A 17564-nucleotide genomic window follows, 5' to 3' on the forward strand; every position below is an offset into this window, starting at 1 on the left:
CACTATGGCGGTGGTCACGGCGGTGAACTCCATACCAAAACTAGAAAGCGACGATTCGTCACAGGGTCACAAAACCATTAATTTCTATAGAAAACTACATTGGACGCTTTTACAGCACTTTCGATAACATCAAAACGACATTAGAGAAGTATTTTTCAAAGGACCAACAACTAATAATAAATCGTGGAATTTACCTTATAAATATTGATGCCGAATTTTGTTTGTTTTTTTTTTTTAAACCATCACCCGAAAGTGTGTAGAACAATTATTTATATATTGAAAACTCACAACTTCAGTAATTAATGACATTTTTTTTATTAATGTTACAGTCAACAATACAACTAAGTTTTATTTGTTTTGTTAACACATAAACACTCGTTAAAAAGTTAAAAACAGCTATTACGAATAATGGTGCGATTTATCCCGGGCGATTTTCTTGTGCTAATGTTTGCTTATCAAATTAATTGATTTTGTTTTATTCCAAATAATATAAGTTTTCTATTTATATTATAAAGTAATATAGTATATGTTTATAATATATGCAATATACATACAAATTATGTTTATATTTTTTGTGTAAAACTGTGAATTTTTATTTTTTAATCTAAATTGGTTTTAGTGTATTGTGTTTTCACTTAATAATAATATAATAATAATAAAACTTTTTATTTCAGGACTAGCCCATATAGTGTTAGTAAAACATATTTTTTAACTTTACAAATTTTAAAATACAATACAATAATAAAAAATAATTACATTTTTTTTTAGATAATAATATTTATCAATAACAATTTTAAAATTTAATTTAATTTAAATAGTTTTTTAACATTATATTTAATATTTTATTATTATAATGTAATATAAAATTTTTAATCAAGCAGTTATTTAATTTTAAACAAAAAACCATAAATAAATATATATTATCTAATCTTATTAATACTTAATAAGATTAGATTGATTTAAGATTTTAATTAAAACATTTAAAAACAATTTATTCTATATCCCACTTCCCAAATAAAATTTATTTGCAACGGCACCGATTATTTATGACTTTATATATTAATTAAGAAAAGTTGAAAGGCGCGATAAACTTTGTTTCATTTTTGTATGGAGCTTTGGAGTGGACATGATATACTACACTAAATTTAGTAGAAAACCCCTATAACAACTTTAGTAATACTTGAAAAAATATTAAATTTATATTTCCACATACCGCTCGTCTTTTTTAACATTTTTCAATTCAATAATAAATTTATTTATTACTCATTTTACTCCTCTTGTGGTAGAATAAGTAATATTATATTATTTATGTGTTATAAATATATCTTATAATATACGTCTAATACGCCGAAAATGGCGGCACTGGTCGAAGAAAATTATCGATTTTTTCGGGGTGCTTCTAACTGTTAAGTTGGCAGTTTCATATAGCAGTAAAATATTGCCTTATGACAAGTAAGCTTTCGCTCTTAAATTTAAAATATTAAATTTAACAATAACCGACGTTTGTTTCTTTGAAAAGTAATTTTCTAAAGCACAAATATAAGCAAGCTACAAATAAAAAAAAATAAAAATAATAAAACACTTAATAAAAACACAGTTTTTGATATCAGGAAGTTTACTTTTATTCAGTATCCAAAAAGTGACTTGTAAAAATAAAAATCATTATACGACAAAAAAATCACGCTTTATCGACTTTCCCAAACAAGCAGTGCCCAAAAATTTTAAAAATGAAACAAGTTTAATACTCTTATAACAATAAAGTTTATATTTAACTTTTTTGTTATTCTAATTTTACAGAGGATTTTAAACAGAGGATATTTTAATACAATATAGTTATATCAACAAATTTATCATAAATATTTTAACTTTACAGTTAAAAAGATGTATATTTATTGTTTTATTAAAAATATGCTATAATATTCAACGTACTTATACCTTCATTATCTCATTTCAACAATCTGGGTGTACTAATGTGAAAAATTTAAGTTCCTATTAGCAATTGGCAACACCAATCCGTGTGTCGTATACAATTCTAGAGGTTGGTATTTGATAGATTATATTTAATTGTCATTAACATTTAGTATTGGCAATTTGTTGAAACTTGTAGCTGTATTGTTCAAACAGGTACCTTTTAATTGTTCATAAATAACGTTTAAATTAGACCTGTCCTCGTATCCTATACCTGCAATTGATGTAGGTATTTAATAAACTGATCCCTAATTCAGATTACACTAAATTATTACTATTATTTTATAAAACTGTCAAATCAAGTAGTATATTGTTTATATTGATATTAAAATTACTTCAAAATGTTATCTTTGCAATGGATTACATAAAATTTTCATAAAGTTAACTTTCTTTAATTTAAATCACAAAATGTTCCGAGAGTACCTTCTTATTGTAAAAAAATAAAAATAAACAACCGCCATTTTAAAAAAACAATTTGACCCTGTGTATTATTAAACTAATAACAAAACTGTTTTAATTAAATTCTATGCAATTTCAACACCCGTAAAACAAAAAGTTGAAATTTACATCAATGTAATAAAAATAATTATTTCTTGTTGTATTATAACTAAATAATTGGATTTGCAGATTCAGCAACAGCGACAGTTAAACATGTCTGAACGTGACCGTGGCCGGGGAAGAGCGCGCGGACGTGCGGGAAGAGGAGGAGATGGAGGTGGGCAACCACCGAGAAGACCAGGAGAGCAATTAAGGCCTCCTCAACAACAACCAGCTCAACCAAGGCCCCGATCACAACCACCATCAGCTTGGGGTCCCCCATCTCTTGCTCCTCCAGTTAGAGCGGGCATGCCTGCGCCATCTATTGGCCGAGCATCGCATCGAAGTACTCCAACAACTCATGAACACCCTGGAGATGTTGATATTCAACAAAGGATGCAAACAATGGCTATATGTATTTATCATTCTTATATTTTTTCTTTCTTATTTTACAAATAAATTAATACATATATAAGTATTATGTATTGTAATAATAATTCAAAATAGATAATTTTTTATTTGGTTGGAACTGATCACTCATCTGTTTCTGACAGGCCCCACATCAAATTTAGTAATGAAAACTTAAATACTTTGCATTTATTAAACTTTAAAATAAATACATTATTTATAAACTGCAAATATAATTATTAAAATTGACATAGATTGAATGTTTTAGCTCAATCCCAACCATCTGGTAGTGGAGAGCCAAGTTCAGCAATTGTTGGTCGTGGATCACGTCGCGGTGGTGGGCGTATCTTGCCTGAACAAATGCAGATTATGCGCACTCGTCCTGATAGAGTGACTTCGAAGAAAGGTAATTATCTTATACTTAAAAAAAAATACTAGCTTTTACAAAGAAAAAATTTAAAAAATATATGCTATATTATTTGATATGAAAATACATATACAAAAGAGTGTTGATAAGAAATGTTAAATATCCGTATATCCGTAACAGCCTGTGAATGTCCCACTGCTGGGCTAAAGGCCTCCTCTCCTCTTTTTGAGGAGAAGGTTTGGAGCTTATTCCACCACGCTGCTCCAATGCGGGTTGGTAGAATTCACATGTGGCAGAACTTCAGTGAAATTAAACACATGCAGGTTTCCTCACGATGTTTTCCTTCACCGTAAAGCACGAGATGAATTATAATCACAAATTAAGCACATGAAAATTCAGTGGTGCTTGCCCGGGTTTGAACCCACGATCATCGGTTAAGATTCACGCGTTCTGTACCACAGGGCCATCTCGGCTTCGGCAATGTTAAATATAAACTGAGTAAAATTTAAACTGACTATCAAATATTTACAAATTAGCGAATTTTATCATTAATTCGTCAAATTAAATTTTAAATAGGAAGTGGTTTTAACATATACATCTACCTTATATACTTAATGTTATATAACGCTTAGTATAATTTTGATGTTAGGAATTCTTGTACTAACTATTCGATACTCAAGCTTAGTTAATCCAACAATTCCTTTCATACTATAAGCCTATTCCAACCACAGCAGGAAGAAATACAAACCATTTTTATTATTGAATTTATAACATATAATTAGTATATCTTTATATACAACACTAGTATTATAAATTAAGAAATATTAATCATAAACTGGAATAGGCTATAGTATATGGCATCCGATTGAAAAGTAAATTCATGTTAGATTAGAAATATTAGTTGAGACAATGTCTTTGTAAAATGAATTTATGTGTCCAAAAGTGATCATATGTATAGCTTTGTCTAATATGCCCATGCAAGCTTTCAAACAGTATGTTTTGGGGCATGAAATAGCAATTGTTTATATTTCTACCTAGAGCCTGTATATATATAATAGGTATATGTTCCTTGTATTGCGTTTTCCGCTATGCCAGTATTTGTTTTAGATTTTCTTAATTGAATCTTCATTTAAAATTATAAATTTCTTATGTCTATTAGATTTAGATATAAATGTATTTATTTGTAATAGAGAATGGCTGTTGCGCTATAAGAAATGAAACAAAGTGTGCTTGTTAAGGTAAATCAACCAAATTCCAAAATCCAGTGTATTTTAAATATTCATTAATTCAAATTCTTGTAAACCATGGTGCATCCGAGATACTTTTTAGTACTACATTTAGAAATCATTCAAAATTTTCAATATTATTTCTTAAGTTCCAAAAAGGTTTTATAATATTTTTACAAATCAGTAATTCAATGTACAATGATGGTTAGCTTAACATTATCAAATGCAAACCAAAATGTTGTTGCATAGCCTTTTTTTTAGCTTTTATATGTTGTGCCCAAGTATGTCTCTTATCCAGATGTCAGCTTAAATATTTTACGCAGGTGTTGTAAGGCAATACAACAACTCGGATAGACCTCTGAATAATTTCCTTTGTAAACTGTGCATTTTGCAAGTGCTTTTCCTGTACTCTTGTCAGATACTTAGTTTTTGCTTCTGTTGGGGTAGGTCTTTTGTCTTTAACGTAACATCTTCTATTTATAATTACATTATGTAAGTATGGTATATATATTGAGCAGTGCTAGTAGTAGTATTTATATAATTTATTTGGAAACCACTTGTAGCAGTCCTTCGTATCACTTTTTATTATAAAAGATATGTTATTAAACATACCTTTTTTTTAATAAAAACTTATGTTTTATGTACATCATATGAAACAGATTAGCATATTATACTTTTCATTTTAGTTCTACTCTCATTTTGTGCACAACTCTATAAACTTTCTTTATGGTGGAGTGGTTCTCTCTTCTATGCCTTTAATGCTAATATTTAGACTTAGTAACAATTCTCGTTACTTTTGACACATATACTGCTTGCAATAGCCAATACTCGTTATTCATTGGACTTCTATTTCAAATTCTGTCAGAAGAGTGAATTGGAGCAAATGCTTGTGCTTTAGCACAATTCTAGTGCTCTATGATGGCAACCTTAAAGCAAGGCAAGATGTTTTTCTTTTTGAAATCCTGGTTTCTTTGCGACTCTATTAAATAGCTTTATCTTGTTCCAATTTATTTAATTGCCACCATCTGAAAAGATTGTTTTTTTTTTCATAAATTTAAAAGCATTTTAATTTAGAGGTCTGCCTTATACTTGCTGTATTTTAATGTAATAAGTTGCCTTATCTTTCCTATTAAACATTTTAAGCAAAAACACAGCTCATCCCAATCAGTTTTGTAGTTGCTGAATCCCATATGTTGTCTACATAAATCCAAGCATATTGATCAAAACCAAAATGTAAAGAAGCGAAATCAAGTAAATCCCCTAATAAAATGATTTATTTTGAACCCTACAGTAACAGCCTGTTAATGTCCCACTGCTGGGCTAAGGCCTCCTCTCCCTTTTTGAGGAGAAGGTTTATGTAATATGAAGTATATGTAATATGAGTATGTAAATATTCTGACAGGAAAGAGACAGGAAAAATAATTAGTTATCATACAGTCCTAAATAATAGGAATATTAATAAAAAAATTGCACAAATTTTTTAGCTATTCGTATTTGTAAACAGTTCTTTGCTTGCATATAAGTCAGTGTAATCAACAGAAAATAATTTAATCATGCTAGATATTCAATAATTTCACTATTTTCTTTTTAAGAAAATTTACATCAATAGTTCTCCAATGAATAGTAAGGCTTTCTCCTTACACTTTTATTTCAGTAGTTTCAATCACTTCAATAATAATCTCCTTAGAAATATTAAAATGTAAGTTTTTAAAAACTACTCGGGCTCTTCATTCCTCATGAATATGTGTCCTATAAGACCTCTGTCAATTAATTATTATCTTGTATATTAAATAGGTTTAATCAATATAAATTATTATTAACATAAATCAATCTTTTAGACGGCGTGTTTTTGCTTTAAATTTGTAATGTGTATTTTGTTCTTTTCATTTAAATTTTTTATTTTATAAAAATGTCTGTGCTAAATTATATTTATATAAGGATTGATAGCTGTTGTAGGTCTACATCACCTTAATAAGATTAAAGGAGCAAATTTTAATTGTTTCAATTGTTTATTTTGTTATGTTTCTATATCTTCTGTGGTACCACTATGTATTCAGTACTTTTTCTATGTTTGAGCGGATTGAATTTGTAGTGAGACCATAATTGAGCTTATGTTTCGTTTTTGTATTTAACTATAAACCTATAATTAGTTATACTTGCGATAGCAATAAACCTTTTTATTGCTATCTATTATAATTTAGTTCAGTAGTGTAACTGAATAAATAAAATATTAAATATATGCAATTGAGTTAAACAAGGACAAGATGAATGCTTAGGCTGTGGATATTTAATAATGATTGCAACAATTTTTCAAGCAGCTAAAAGTAAATATTGCTTTTGGTATTGCATTCCTCAATTGCTATGTATAACTAATCTTTGGTGTTTGGATGTTATATTCACAGTCAGAATTATTTAATAGCTTAGTGTCAGACATTGAAACAAACTAGTACAAGTTGAAATAATATGTTTGAAGCTTTCGGAATCAATAACAATACAAATCATGCAACAGATTGAACTTAACAGGATAAATAAATAAAAAAATATGTATTTTATGCAACAACAGGATTTGTTTAGTTGATGAGGTATATTGTTATAATCAATGCTAAATGGATGGAATAAGGATAAACAATAATTTATTATAATAAGATATATTGTACTACAAGTAAATAATAGCAAATCTATAGTAATAAGTATAAATGCGAAAATACAAGTGTGCGTCTGTTACGCTTTCACGGCTAGAACACTGATGATTTTGATGAAATTTGGTATGAAGCAAGCTTGAAACCCGAGGATTGCATATGCTTTTTTATAACAACCTCTCCGCGCTTTTTCATTCAGTTGCCTCATTGCAGACCGTTCAGAAACAGAAAAGAGACAATTAGCAGAACAGATTTATAAACAGACAAAGCTTAATTTTATTATAAAGATATAAATATGAACCAATTTTTTTTAGGAATTACTGGAACACCATTGGATTTGACGGCAAACTTTTTCACCGTTGAAACAACACCTAATTGGTCTCTCTATCAATATCATGTGGATTTCTCGCCAGATGAAGATAACACTGGAATTCGTAAGGCACTGTTACGAGTTCACGCGAAAAAACTCGGAGGGTAACAATGAAAAACACTTTAATATACGATCACTTTTGCATTTATTATATTGCATAATATTTACAAAAATAAATTATGTTTTTTTAGTGTCAAGTATTATTATTATATTAGGAACATTTTTCAGATATATTTTTGATGGTTCTGCTCTGTATACTGTGTCAAGATTGCATCCAGAGCCGTTCGAATTGTATTCCGATCGTACTTCAGATGGTGCCCGTATGAGATTATTAATTAAGGTAAATTTTTTATACTATCTATTTAATCTTATTGAATTATTTTTTATATTACCTGCTTCTTTAGTTTTGTTAACCATTTTATAAGGCTAGAACTATAAGTCCTGGGATTGCAAGCGTTCAAAAACTCATGTATGAGTTTTTTCTTAAGAAATTCTCAACATCCTAAGTTAGTAAGTTAGGAGTGTAACTACAGAACACTCTTGCCTCCAAAGCCATCGGTCTGATTGCTGTCCTCTTAAGCGTGAGGGAGATAGCATCAATGGTCGAGTAGATACTTAAGCTTTATATTATCTCGTTAGCTGGCTGAGATTAACTGTGTCGTCCCAAATTGCTTAGAATTTAATTTAAATTGTATAATATTCTAAGAAATGTTTTACAGCTTACCTGCCAAGTCAGTCCTGGTGACTACCACTACATTCAAATATTCAACATCATTATAAGAACATGCTTCAGCATAATGCAACTGCAGCTTATGAACCGAGATTTCTTTGACCCCGTTGCAAAGGTAATATAAAATTTTATCCAATAGTTGTTTTATTAAATAATCAATATTATAGTTTTAAAAAAATATATATGGTGCAAATATTATTTAAATTAAGTAATTTGTTTTAAACATTCTTATACTTACTTAAATATTTCAGATTGATATTCCCGAGTATAAACTTCAAATATGGCCAGGCTATAAAACTACTATCAATCAATATGAAGATCGCCTTCTGATGGTTACTGAAATCACACACAAAGTAAGTGAATAGATTAATTATATAGAAAACTAAATCATTCGTGATACACACTAAATCATTTGTATTATACTCGGTCCATTTGCTTATTCCCATAATTATTTGTCAGGTGGAACTAGAGGTGGAGTGAGTGTGGCAACATAATTTTGATTATCGATTTGATTATTGACAATATAATTGGTATTTTAGTAATAATCGAGTTAACTTATGGATATTTTTAGGTTCTTCGCATGGACACAGTTCTGCAAATGATTAAAGAATATTCATCAAGCAAGGGTTCTAATTATAAAAAAATATTTTTGGAAGACATTGTTGGTAAAATTGTCATGACGGATTACAACAAAAGAACATATAGGGTCGATGACGTAATTTGGAATGAGTCTCCAAAATCTACTTTCAAAATGAAAAATGAAAATGTCTCATATATTGACTATTACACCAAGGTAAATAAGAACTAACTCTGTTTATTGCTCAATGAATATGAATAATAATTATTATCAATCCTAAATTTAATATATTGCTCCTTTTCAGAAATACAATATAAGGATCAAGGATCTAGACCAGCCGCTACTAATATCCCGATCCAAAGCTCGCGACATCCGCGCCGGCATGCCCGAGCTGGTGTATCTGGTGCCGGAGCTGTGTCGGCAAACCGGCCTGTCGGACGAGATGCGGAACAACTTCCAGCTAATGCGTTCGCTCGCCGTGCACACGAAGATCGGACCGGACGTTCGCATTCAAAAATTACTTAATTTCAATCGCCGTATTACACAGAATAAGCAAGTCGTAGATGTAAGTGCATTATATTTTATTGCTTGTTATTCTTACCTGTCGAGCGCGAGATGAATTTTTATTTGCACATGCAAAGTTGCTAGGGTGATGGCCTAAATGCATTTTTCTATCTATTGAGGCTCATTAATAATATTTAATGGTGTTAGTATATTTTGATTTAAAACTCTTTTATTAATTTTATAACATATTAATTCGTAACAGGAACTCGCGAAATGGAATATGAAATTATCAAATTCGTTAGTGCGCTTCAAAGGTCGCCTGCTTCCTGCTGAAATCATTGTTCAAGGAATCGGTGTTAAATACCCAGCTGGCAATACCAATGATGGCTGGACTAGAGATATGCGGTAGAAAATATTTTATTTTACTAAAATAATAATGTTCTCAAAACAGCTTCAGCCACGGTGGCCAATCTCAAGAGAGATTAACCAATTGCGCACGAGATATTATAGTGCACAAGTGTGTGCTCAAACACAGGTGAACTCTCAATTCCCTAGCTCTCATAATCCGATGGGACGGCAATCCGACACGACCGGAAAGAGTTCGGGCGCAAGACCAACGACTTTATGTGCTCTCCGAGGCACGGGAGTGTACATATCTCCCGGACTTCGGGCTGCTACTAAGAATTTTCTGACATAAAATCCCAATAACTATTTAATGGCCCGACCTGGGTATTGAACCCAGGACCTGCAGGTCTGCGGCCTTATATCTAGCCGCTGGACCAACAAGGCAGTTATTTTACTAATTATTATTTAGATAATGTCATTCGCTTTCCCTTAATAAACTGTTACAATAATTTATAATGATTCTCCAATTAAATTTTCATGGTTTGGACATTTTAAATACACTTTGAATAGTGGTTGCCTTAACTGTTTTATTTATTATTGTATATTAACTTTTTTTAATATTAAGTCCCTTAAAATAAGTGTCTGATAACTTTATGGATATGATATGATAACCATAGTCACCTTTTACAAGACAAAATGGGGTCACTCTATTCCTCACACTGGATTATCTCATGGAAATCAAATACACGCATATATAATACAATGCGAAAATATTTAAAAAAAAACCTTCATTATTTAAAAAATAAAACAGTATGCCTAAAATATTTATATTTGGTTTGCTTCTTCTCTTAGATCTAGAAACCTGCTGTCCATTGCGAAAATACCTTCTTGGGTTGTCATAACACCTGAGCGACAGCGTAGAGACACAGAAAATTTTGTGGAATTGATTATGAAGACTGGAAATGGCGTAGGCTTCAGAATGCCTAGACCAGAAATAGGTATAAATTTTTTATAACATTACATTGGTGTTAGAGGTTTGTGCTTATCTGGGTAGGTACCACCCGTAACCGTAACAGCCTGTGAATGTCCCACTGCTGGGCTAAAGGCCTCCTCTGCTCTTTTTGAGGAGAAGGTTTGGAGCTTATTCCACCACGCTGCTCCAATGCGGGTTGGTGGAATACACATGTGGCAGAATTTCAGTGAAATTAGACACATGCAGGTTTCCTCACGATGTTTTCCTTCACCGTAAAGCACGAGATGAATTATAATCACAAATTAAGCACATGAAAATTCAGTGGTGCTTGCCCGGGTTTGAACCCACGATCATCGGTTAAGATTCACGCGTTCTTACCACTGGGCCATCTCGGCTTCACCACCCACTCATCAGTTATTCCACCCCAAAACAGCAGTACTTGGTATTGTTGTGTTCCGGTTTGAAGGGTGAGTGAGCCAGTGTAATTACAGGCACAAGGGACATAACATCTTAGTTCCCAAGGTTGGTGGCGCATTGGTGATGTAAGCGATAATTAACATTTCTCAGAATCCCAATGTCTATGGGCATTGGTGACCACTTACCATCAGGTGGCCCATATGCTCGTCCGCCTTCCTATTCAATAAAAAAAAAAATGGCATAATCTTAACAAATAAATTATTGAATTCGCATTGCTTTTATAGTCACTATTCAGCGTGATGGTCAGATGGAGTATGCTGGGATGTGCGAAAATGTCATCGCAAGAAAAAATCCTGCAATGATAGTTTGTGTCCTGGCTCGAAATTATGCTGATAGGTATTACAAAATCCGTTTTTCTATATTATATTGCCACACTAATAATTTTTTTTTAAATATTTATTCATGCATGTGTTTCGCTTGATATATAAGTCCAAGGATATTCTAAAGAAACTAATTCATTGATAGTATCATGCCAAACCGAAGTTGGATTTGTCTTCACTTATATTGGTGTTGCATTCCATCAGACTAGAGAGGCATACAGCACAACAGTATTATTGTAAATATTAAAATAATATTAGTTTAGTTTGTAGATTCAGTATGGACATCAGCTATATAGTGTTTTATATGACCCATATTTTATAAAATTTACTCCTGTGTCAATGGCAGAGAGTAAGTTGTCTGCCCAAGCTCATTCATAGCAAACTCTCTTAAAACTATTACTCGATAAATATCTAAAGTACTTTCCTTTATGTTTTGTCATAGTGCAACCTTGATGATTTTTATTTAAATGCTTAGGTATGAAGCTATCAAGAAAAAATGCACTGTGGATCGTGCTGTACCCACTCAAGTGATTTGCGCCCGAAATATGAGTAGCAAATCCGCCATGTCCATAGCGACTAAAGTGGCTATCCAAATTAATTGCAAGGTATTATATCCTTTTCTTATTTATATATTTGAAATAACAAAGTCTAATTTTACTAATGAATATAAAGAAAAGTTAATTAAAACACCATTACCACTAAATTATCCATCTTGTTAGCTCGGAGGAGCTCCATGGACCATAGAAATCCCGCTACCCAGTGTCATGGTGGTGGGCTACGACGTGTGCCACGACACCCGCTCCAAGGAGAGGAGCTTCGGCGCCTTCGTGGCGACCCTGGACCGCCAGATGACTCAATACTACTCAAGCGTCAACGCGCACATGTCGGGCGAGGAGCTCAGTGGGCACATCGGCTTCAACATCTTGTGCGCTGTGCGCAAGTTCCGCGAGAGGAATGGTTAGTATAAGTATATAATGCTTTAAAAGTGTATAGACAACATTATTATATAAAGTGAGTTTGTTTGTTACACTTTCACATCTTAACTCTTCAACCGATCATAAAAAATTGCATACACGTTGTCTGAGATATAGAAAAGGACATAGAGTACCTAACACCTGCCCTCCTCCCTTCCCGAAAACCCCTCCCCTCCCGAACACGGGAGGAAATTAGTTACAAATAATTAAATAAACAAAAAGTTTTTATATATTTCTATCTGCTAAAACCATAAAACTCGTTGGTTTTACCGGAATAGTATAATTATTGTTCAGAACATTTTTTCGAATGCTACTTCCCTTGAGTTCTATTTTCGATTTACTATAACAAGTTATGATTATTTATTACCCGTCTGTGCGGAATTAACACAAAACACATTATTAAATTGATGTTATTGTTACAGGAGCACTGCCTGAACGTATCTTCTTTTACCGTGATGGCGTAGGCGATGGCCAAATTCCGTATGTCAAAAGCCATGAAGTAAGTAATCTTGAAAAACAAATCGATTTAATATATATATATATATAAATAAATAATAAATAAACCAAATAAAACTGAATTATTTTTATTTTATAGGTAGAGGAGGTCAAAAAGAAACTAGCTGAGGTTTATAGTAACTCTGATCTTAAGATGGCGTTCATTATTGTGTCAAAAAGAATTAATACGAGAGTATTCGTTGACTGCGGTCGAAACGGCGAGAACCCTCGTCCCGGCACCGTCATAGATGACGTGATTACCTTGCCAGAGCGGTAAGCCCATTTCTATTGCCCATATTTGAGTCACTTACCATTTTTTGTATCCCGTAAAATTTAGGTTAATAGAAAAAATATAAAAAGTATCTTATTTCGTTTATTAATGTTTCCTATATATTGTAAGTATTGAGAATTGAACTTAACTATATTGTTTAGTATAATTATTATACGGTAAATCTTTTTTTGTTAAATAATAATTTATCTCACTGACAAAGTGCACGAAACAACTACAATATACACATTTTTAAACAATTTTTATCCATTAAATAAATGCACATCATGAAAGCTCTGAGAAGGCTTTGATATTTAATTCAATTAATTATATGGATACTTTTACAAAAATAATAATAATAAATAAAATTAACATTACGAGCAACTTTTGTTGTTTGCTTTATTAAACATCTAACATGAATCTATTTATTCTAGATACGACTTCTTCTTAGTATCCCAGAATGTGCGTGAAGGTACTATCTCTCCCACTTCCTACAACGTCATTGAAGATACCTCGAACCTTGATCCAGACCGCGTAAGTTTAAACCGATTCTTTGATATGATAAAAAAAATAACTTAATGACGATACATAGCTAGCTAGGTCGTCCTAGCAGGAGGGTAAACAAAATTGAGTGACAAATGAGATTTGATGTCTAAATATCACATTAAGGGATTTAAGGTCTCAAAAACTTTTCAATAGTATTAATACGTCTTAGGTAAGCTGAATTTCGTACCAGATCGTAGTACACAAATAACAATATAAATAGTATGATACTTGAAAATAACATTCAAAAGTCATGAATACTGTTTGCAGATCCAGCGCCTGACGTACAAGCTGACGCACATGTACTTCAACTGCTCGACGCAGGTGCGCGTGCCATCCGTGTGCCAGTACGCGCACAAGCTGGCCTTCCTGGCCGCCAACAGCCTGCATAACCAGCCGCATTACTCGCTCAACGAAACTCTCTACTTCCTTTAAATTCTTTAAGTTTTACTATATTTTTTTAATACGTTGGCTAAGTCGAACCACCTGATTCCTATTATTAAGTTTTTTTATTATAATTGTTATAGAGCTCATGTCGCATTTAGTTTAGTTTATAGTATCAGTGTTCGGATATTAAAAGTTCTTCTATAATTATTTTTGTTGAAATTGACAAGTTCGTCCATTTAATCTAATGATTTAATATTTGTCATTAGTTTTTTTTCATGTGCATTTATAAACTACTTGTGCATTTTTGGATAAGATATATTGGGATACCAATGATTTGCACGGCAAATATATATATTTTTTTACTAATGGTAAGTGGTAGCAGGGTCCACACGCAATGACGGTCAGTACATTCTTGAAGAAAGATCTGTACTAGTACTTTCCTTCGATGCCTCTTCACGCCTCGTTTGAAGAAATTCAAGTTGCAAGGAGGGGAACAAGTTTTCTGGTAAAGAATTCCATTTTTTTGAGGTGCGATAAAGACAGGAGTTGCCAAATGTCTTCTTGCGCGATGGAACTGATGTCACAGATAAGCGGTGACATCGAGAACCAGCACGCGTAGACTTGTGAAATAAAGGTGGTATTTTATTATATATATATATAGATGACGGCTGCTAAAATATAGAACACTGGGTATTTTATAATTAGTCTTATGTGTCATATTAAGTGTTTAGATTAAGATAAATATCAAATTTACTAAAAAGAAAACACTTAATTTACTGTTTATAATTCTCACACTTGTTTTTACATCTGGCCTAAATACAGTCATTATATTTGTGAAAAATGCACGACTCTAAATACAACTAATCATAATGTAAGGAATAGTATGGAATATCTCGTAATGTTAAGAGAATTGAACCTGGATCATTTGGTTTTTTTTTCTACCTCATCTACATATTAACGTATAAGTATAATTTAATAAAGACCAGTAGAAAGAACGTGATCTGTTTTTGAATGTCATTATAAAAGTATTAAGAGGCATAATCACTTGTCACAGTGATTTTTCATTAAGTATATTTGTTTTAGAAATATATAAGATTTTTTAACGTGATTACTTTTGTTACTTTATTTTGAATAAACTCTGTTATTTACGGATTTGTCTTTTAGTTTGTTCTTCCCAACAAAACATCAAGAATTATTCATGATTACTTATATCAGAATATCTAACATTAAACTGCATACACATCACGGAAAACCCTCTAACATTGGCTCTCTATGGAGACGTGTTTGAACGTGCTGCGGGGCGAACCGCTCGTCTGTTTTTGAAACCGCATCAAAGGATTTAACGGTTGTCGATTTTGTGAATTGGCTCGCGCGGCAATATGTCAATGGACACCAAAAAGTGTCGTTTTCTAATTAAGTTATATAGCGCTAATGACTTGTTGCGGAACAGCAAAACCCCTATCAATCAACAGCCAATCGTTGTCCACTGCTGAACATAGGCCTCTCCCAAGGTGCGCCAAAGCTCCCTGTCCTCCGCCTTCCGCATCCAGTTGGTGCCCGCCACCTTCTTAAGGTCGTCGGTCCACCTGGCTGGAGGGCGCCCTACGCTGCGCTTGCCGATTCGCGGTCTCCACTCTAGGACTCGTCTGCTCCAACGGCCATCGGTCCTACGACATACGTGACCAGCCCACTGCCACTTCAGCCTGCTAATTTTGCAAGCTATGTCGGTGACTCCGGTTCTTTTCCGGATAATCTCATTTCTGATCTTATCCTTCAAAGATACTCCGAGCATAGCTCGCTCCATAGCACGCTGAGCGACTTTGAATTTGTGGACTAGTCCCGCAGTTAGTGTCCACGTTTCGGCACCGTATGTCATGGCAGGTAAGACGCATTGGTTGAAGACTTTCGTCTTCAAACATTGCGGTATAGACGACTTGAGGACTTGACGAAGGTTGCCAAATGCTGCCCATCCCAAGCGAATTCTTCGATCGGCTTCCTTCTCGAAGTTGTTCCTACCGACTTGTATTATCTGTCCTAGGTAGGTATATTCACTAACAACTTCGAGAGGTTTCCCCTCGACGTATATCGGTCCCGGCACGACATGCCTATTGAACATGACCTTGGTCTTGTCCAAGTTTATACCGAGACCGACACACCGGGAAGACTCGCCTAGGCTACGCAGCATTTCGGTGAGTTGTTCCAGCGACTCTGCTATGATGACGATATCGTCGGCAAATCGAAGGTGTGAGATGTACTCGCCGTTTACATTGACTCCATACCTAGTCCAATCCAGCGTTTTGAAAACGTCTTCCAACGCGTTGGTGAACAGTTTCGGGGATATTACATCCCCCTGTCTCACCCCTCTGCGCAGTTGGATCGCCTTCGTCTTACACTCCTGGATGTGGACAGTCATTGTAGCGGCGTTGTACAGACATCTCAGTACCTCGATATATCTCCAATCGATATGACATCTCTGCAATGAGTCGAGCACTGCCCAGGTTTCGATGGAGTCGAAGGCTTTCTCGTAGTCCACAAATGCCATACACAGCGGCTGATTGTACTCTTCGGTCTTCTGCACAATCTGCCGAACAGTATGGATGTGGTCCACGGTGCTGTAGCCTGATCGAAAGCCGGCTTGCTCTGGGGGCTGGAACTCGTCAAGTCGTCTGGCGAGACGGTTCGTGACGACTCTTGAGAACAGCTTATACACGTGACTCAGGAGGGAGATTGGTCTGTAGTTTTTCAAGAGGGTTTTATCACCTTTCTTGAAAAACAGTACCACCTAACTCCCGCTCCACGTTTCCGGGGTCTTGCCATGTTGGATGACGGAATTAAAGAGGCTTACTAGCTCTTTCAGGACCGGAGTCCCGCCTGCCTTAAGCAACTCTGTTGTGATTCCGTCATCTCCCGGAGCTTTGTTGTTTTTAAGCTGTTCTAGAGCCGCCCTAATCTCTCCTTGGTCAACGACCGGGAGCTCCTCGGAGTAATGGCGCATAAGAGGGGCGCGCTGGTCATCAATACTGATTCCTACGGGTTTATCCGATCTTGAAGAGAACAACTGCCCATAAAACCTCTCTACTTCTCCGACAATCTCAGGCCTAGAGGTAACGACCCCACCATTTTCAGTTTTAAGTTTTGTCAGACGCGGCCTCCCAAACTTGCGAGCGAACACTTTCGATCCCCGATTTTGCTCAATCGCAGCCTTGATGGCACGGGTATTGGAGCGTCGGAGATCACGTCGCGTCAGCGTTTTTATTGTTCGGTTTAAGGCCTTATCTGACAAAAACGATGGTAGTTCTCGTCGTTTTCTCATGAGCTCGAGTGTCTCAGCAGAGAGTTTTGGTGCGTTGTATCTTCTCTGTGGCGGAAAACACTTGCGGGATGTGTTTTGCAGTATTGTGACCAGCGTGTCGGTTCTCTCATCAATGCTGCTTATGGTTTCCAACGCGGTGAATT

The 17564-nt window shown here is 34.1% G+C and overlaps 1 protein-coding gene across 2 annotated transcripts; it reads left to right on the forward strand.

The window, feature by feature from the left end:
* Positions 1-2048: 2048 nt before the first annotated feature.
* LOC126771238 (piwi-like protein Siwi) lies at positions 2049-15260 on the forward strand. 2 transcript variants are annotated; one of them, XM_050491014.1, is made up of 18 exons: positions 2049-2124; positions 2596-2920; positions 3182-3319; positions 7460-7619; positions 7744-7855; positions 8235-8360; positions 8497-8598; positions 8817-9038; positions 9127-9387; positions 9589-9731; positions 10524-10669; positions 11346-11457; positions 11917-12046; positions 12161-12398; positions 12838-12914; positions 13011-13183; positions 13613-13712; positions 13992-15260. In XM_050491014.1, the coding sequence occupies exons 2-18, from the start codon at positions 2620-2622 to the stop codon at positions 14154-14156; spliced, it is 2706 nt and encodes a 901-aa protein (XP_050346971.1). In that variant the 5' UTR covers positions 2049-2124; positions 2596-2619; the 3' UTR covers positions 14157-15260. The 2 variants fall into 2 exon arrangements, with proteins under 2 accessions (XP_050346971.1, XP_050346970.1); XM_050491013.1 differs by having other exon boundaries at positions 2110-2193.
* The last annotated feature ends 2304 nt before the right edge of the window (positions 15261-17564 follow it).

The sequence above is a fragment of the Nymphalis io genome, chromosome 10, assembly GCF_905147045.1.
Source record: "Nymphalis io chromosome 10, ilAglIoxx1.1, whole genome shotgun sequence".
NCBI lineage: Eukaryota > Metazoa > Arthropoda > Insecta > Lepidoptera > Nymphalidae > Nymphalis > Nymphalis io.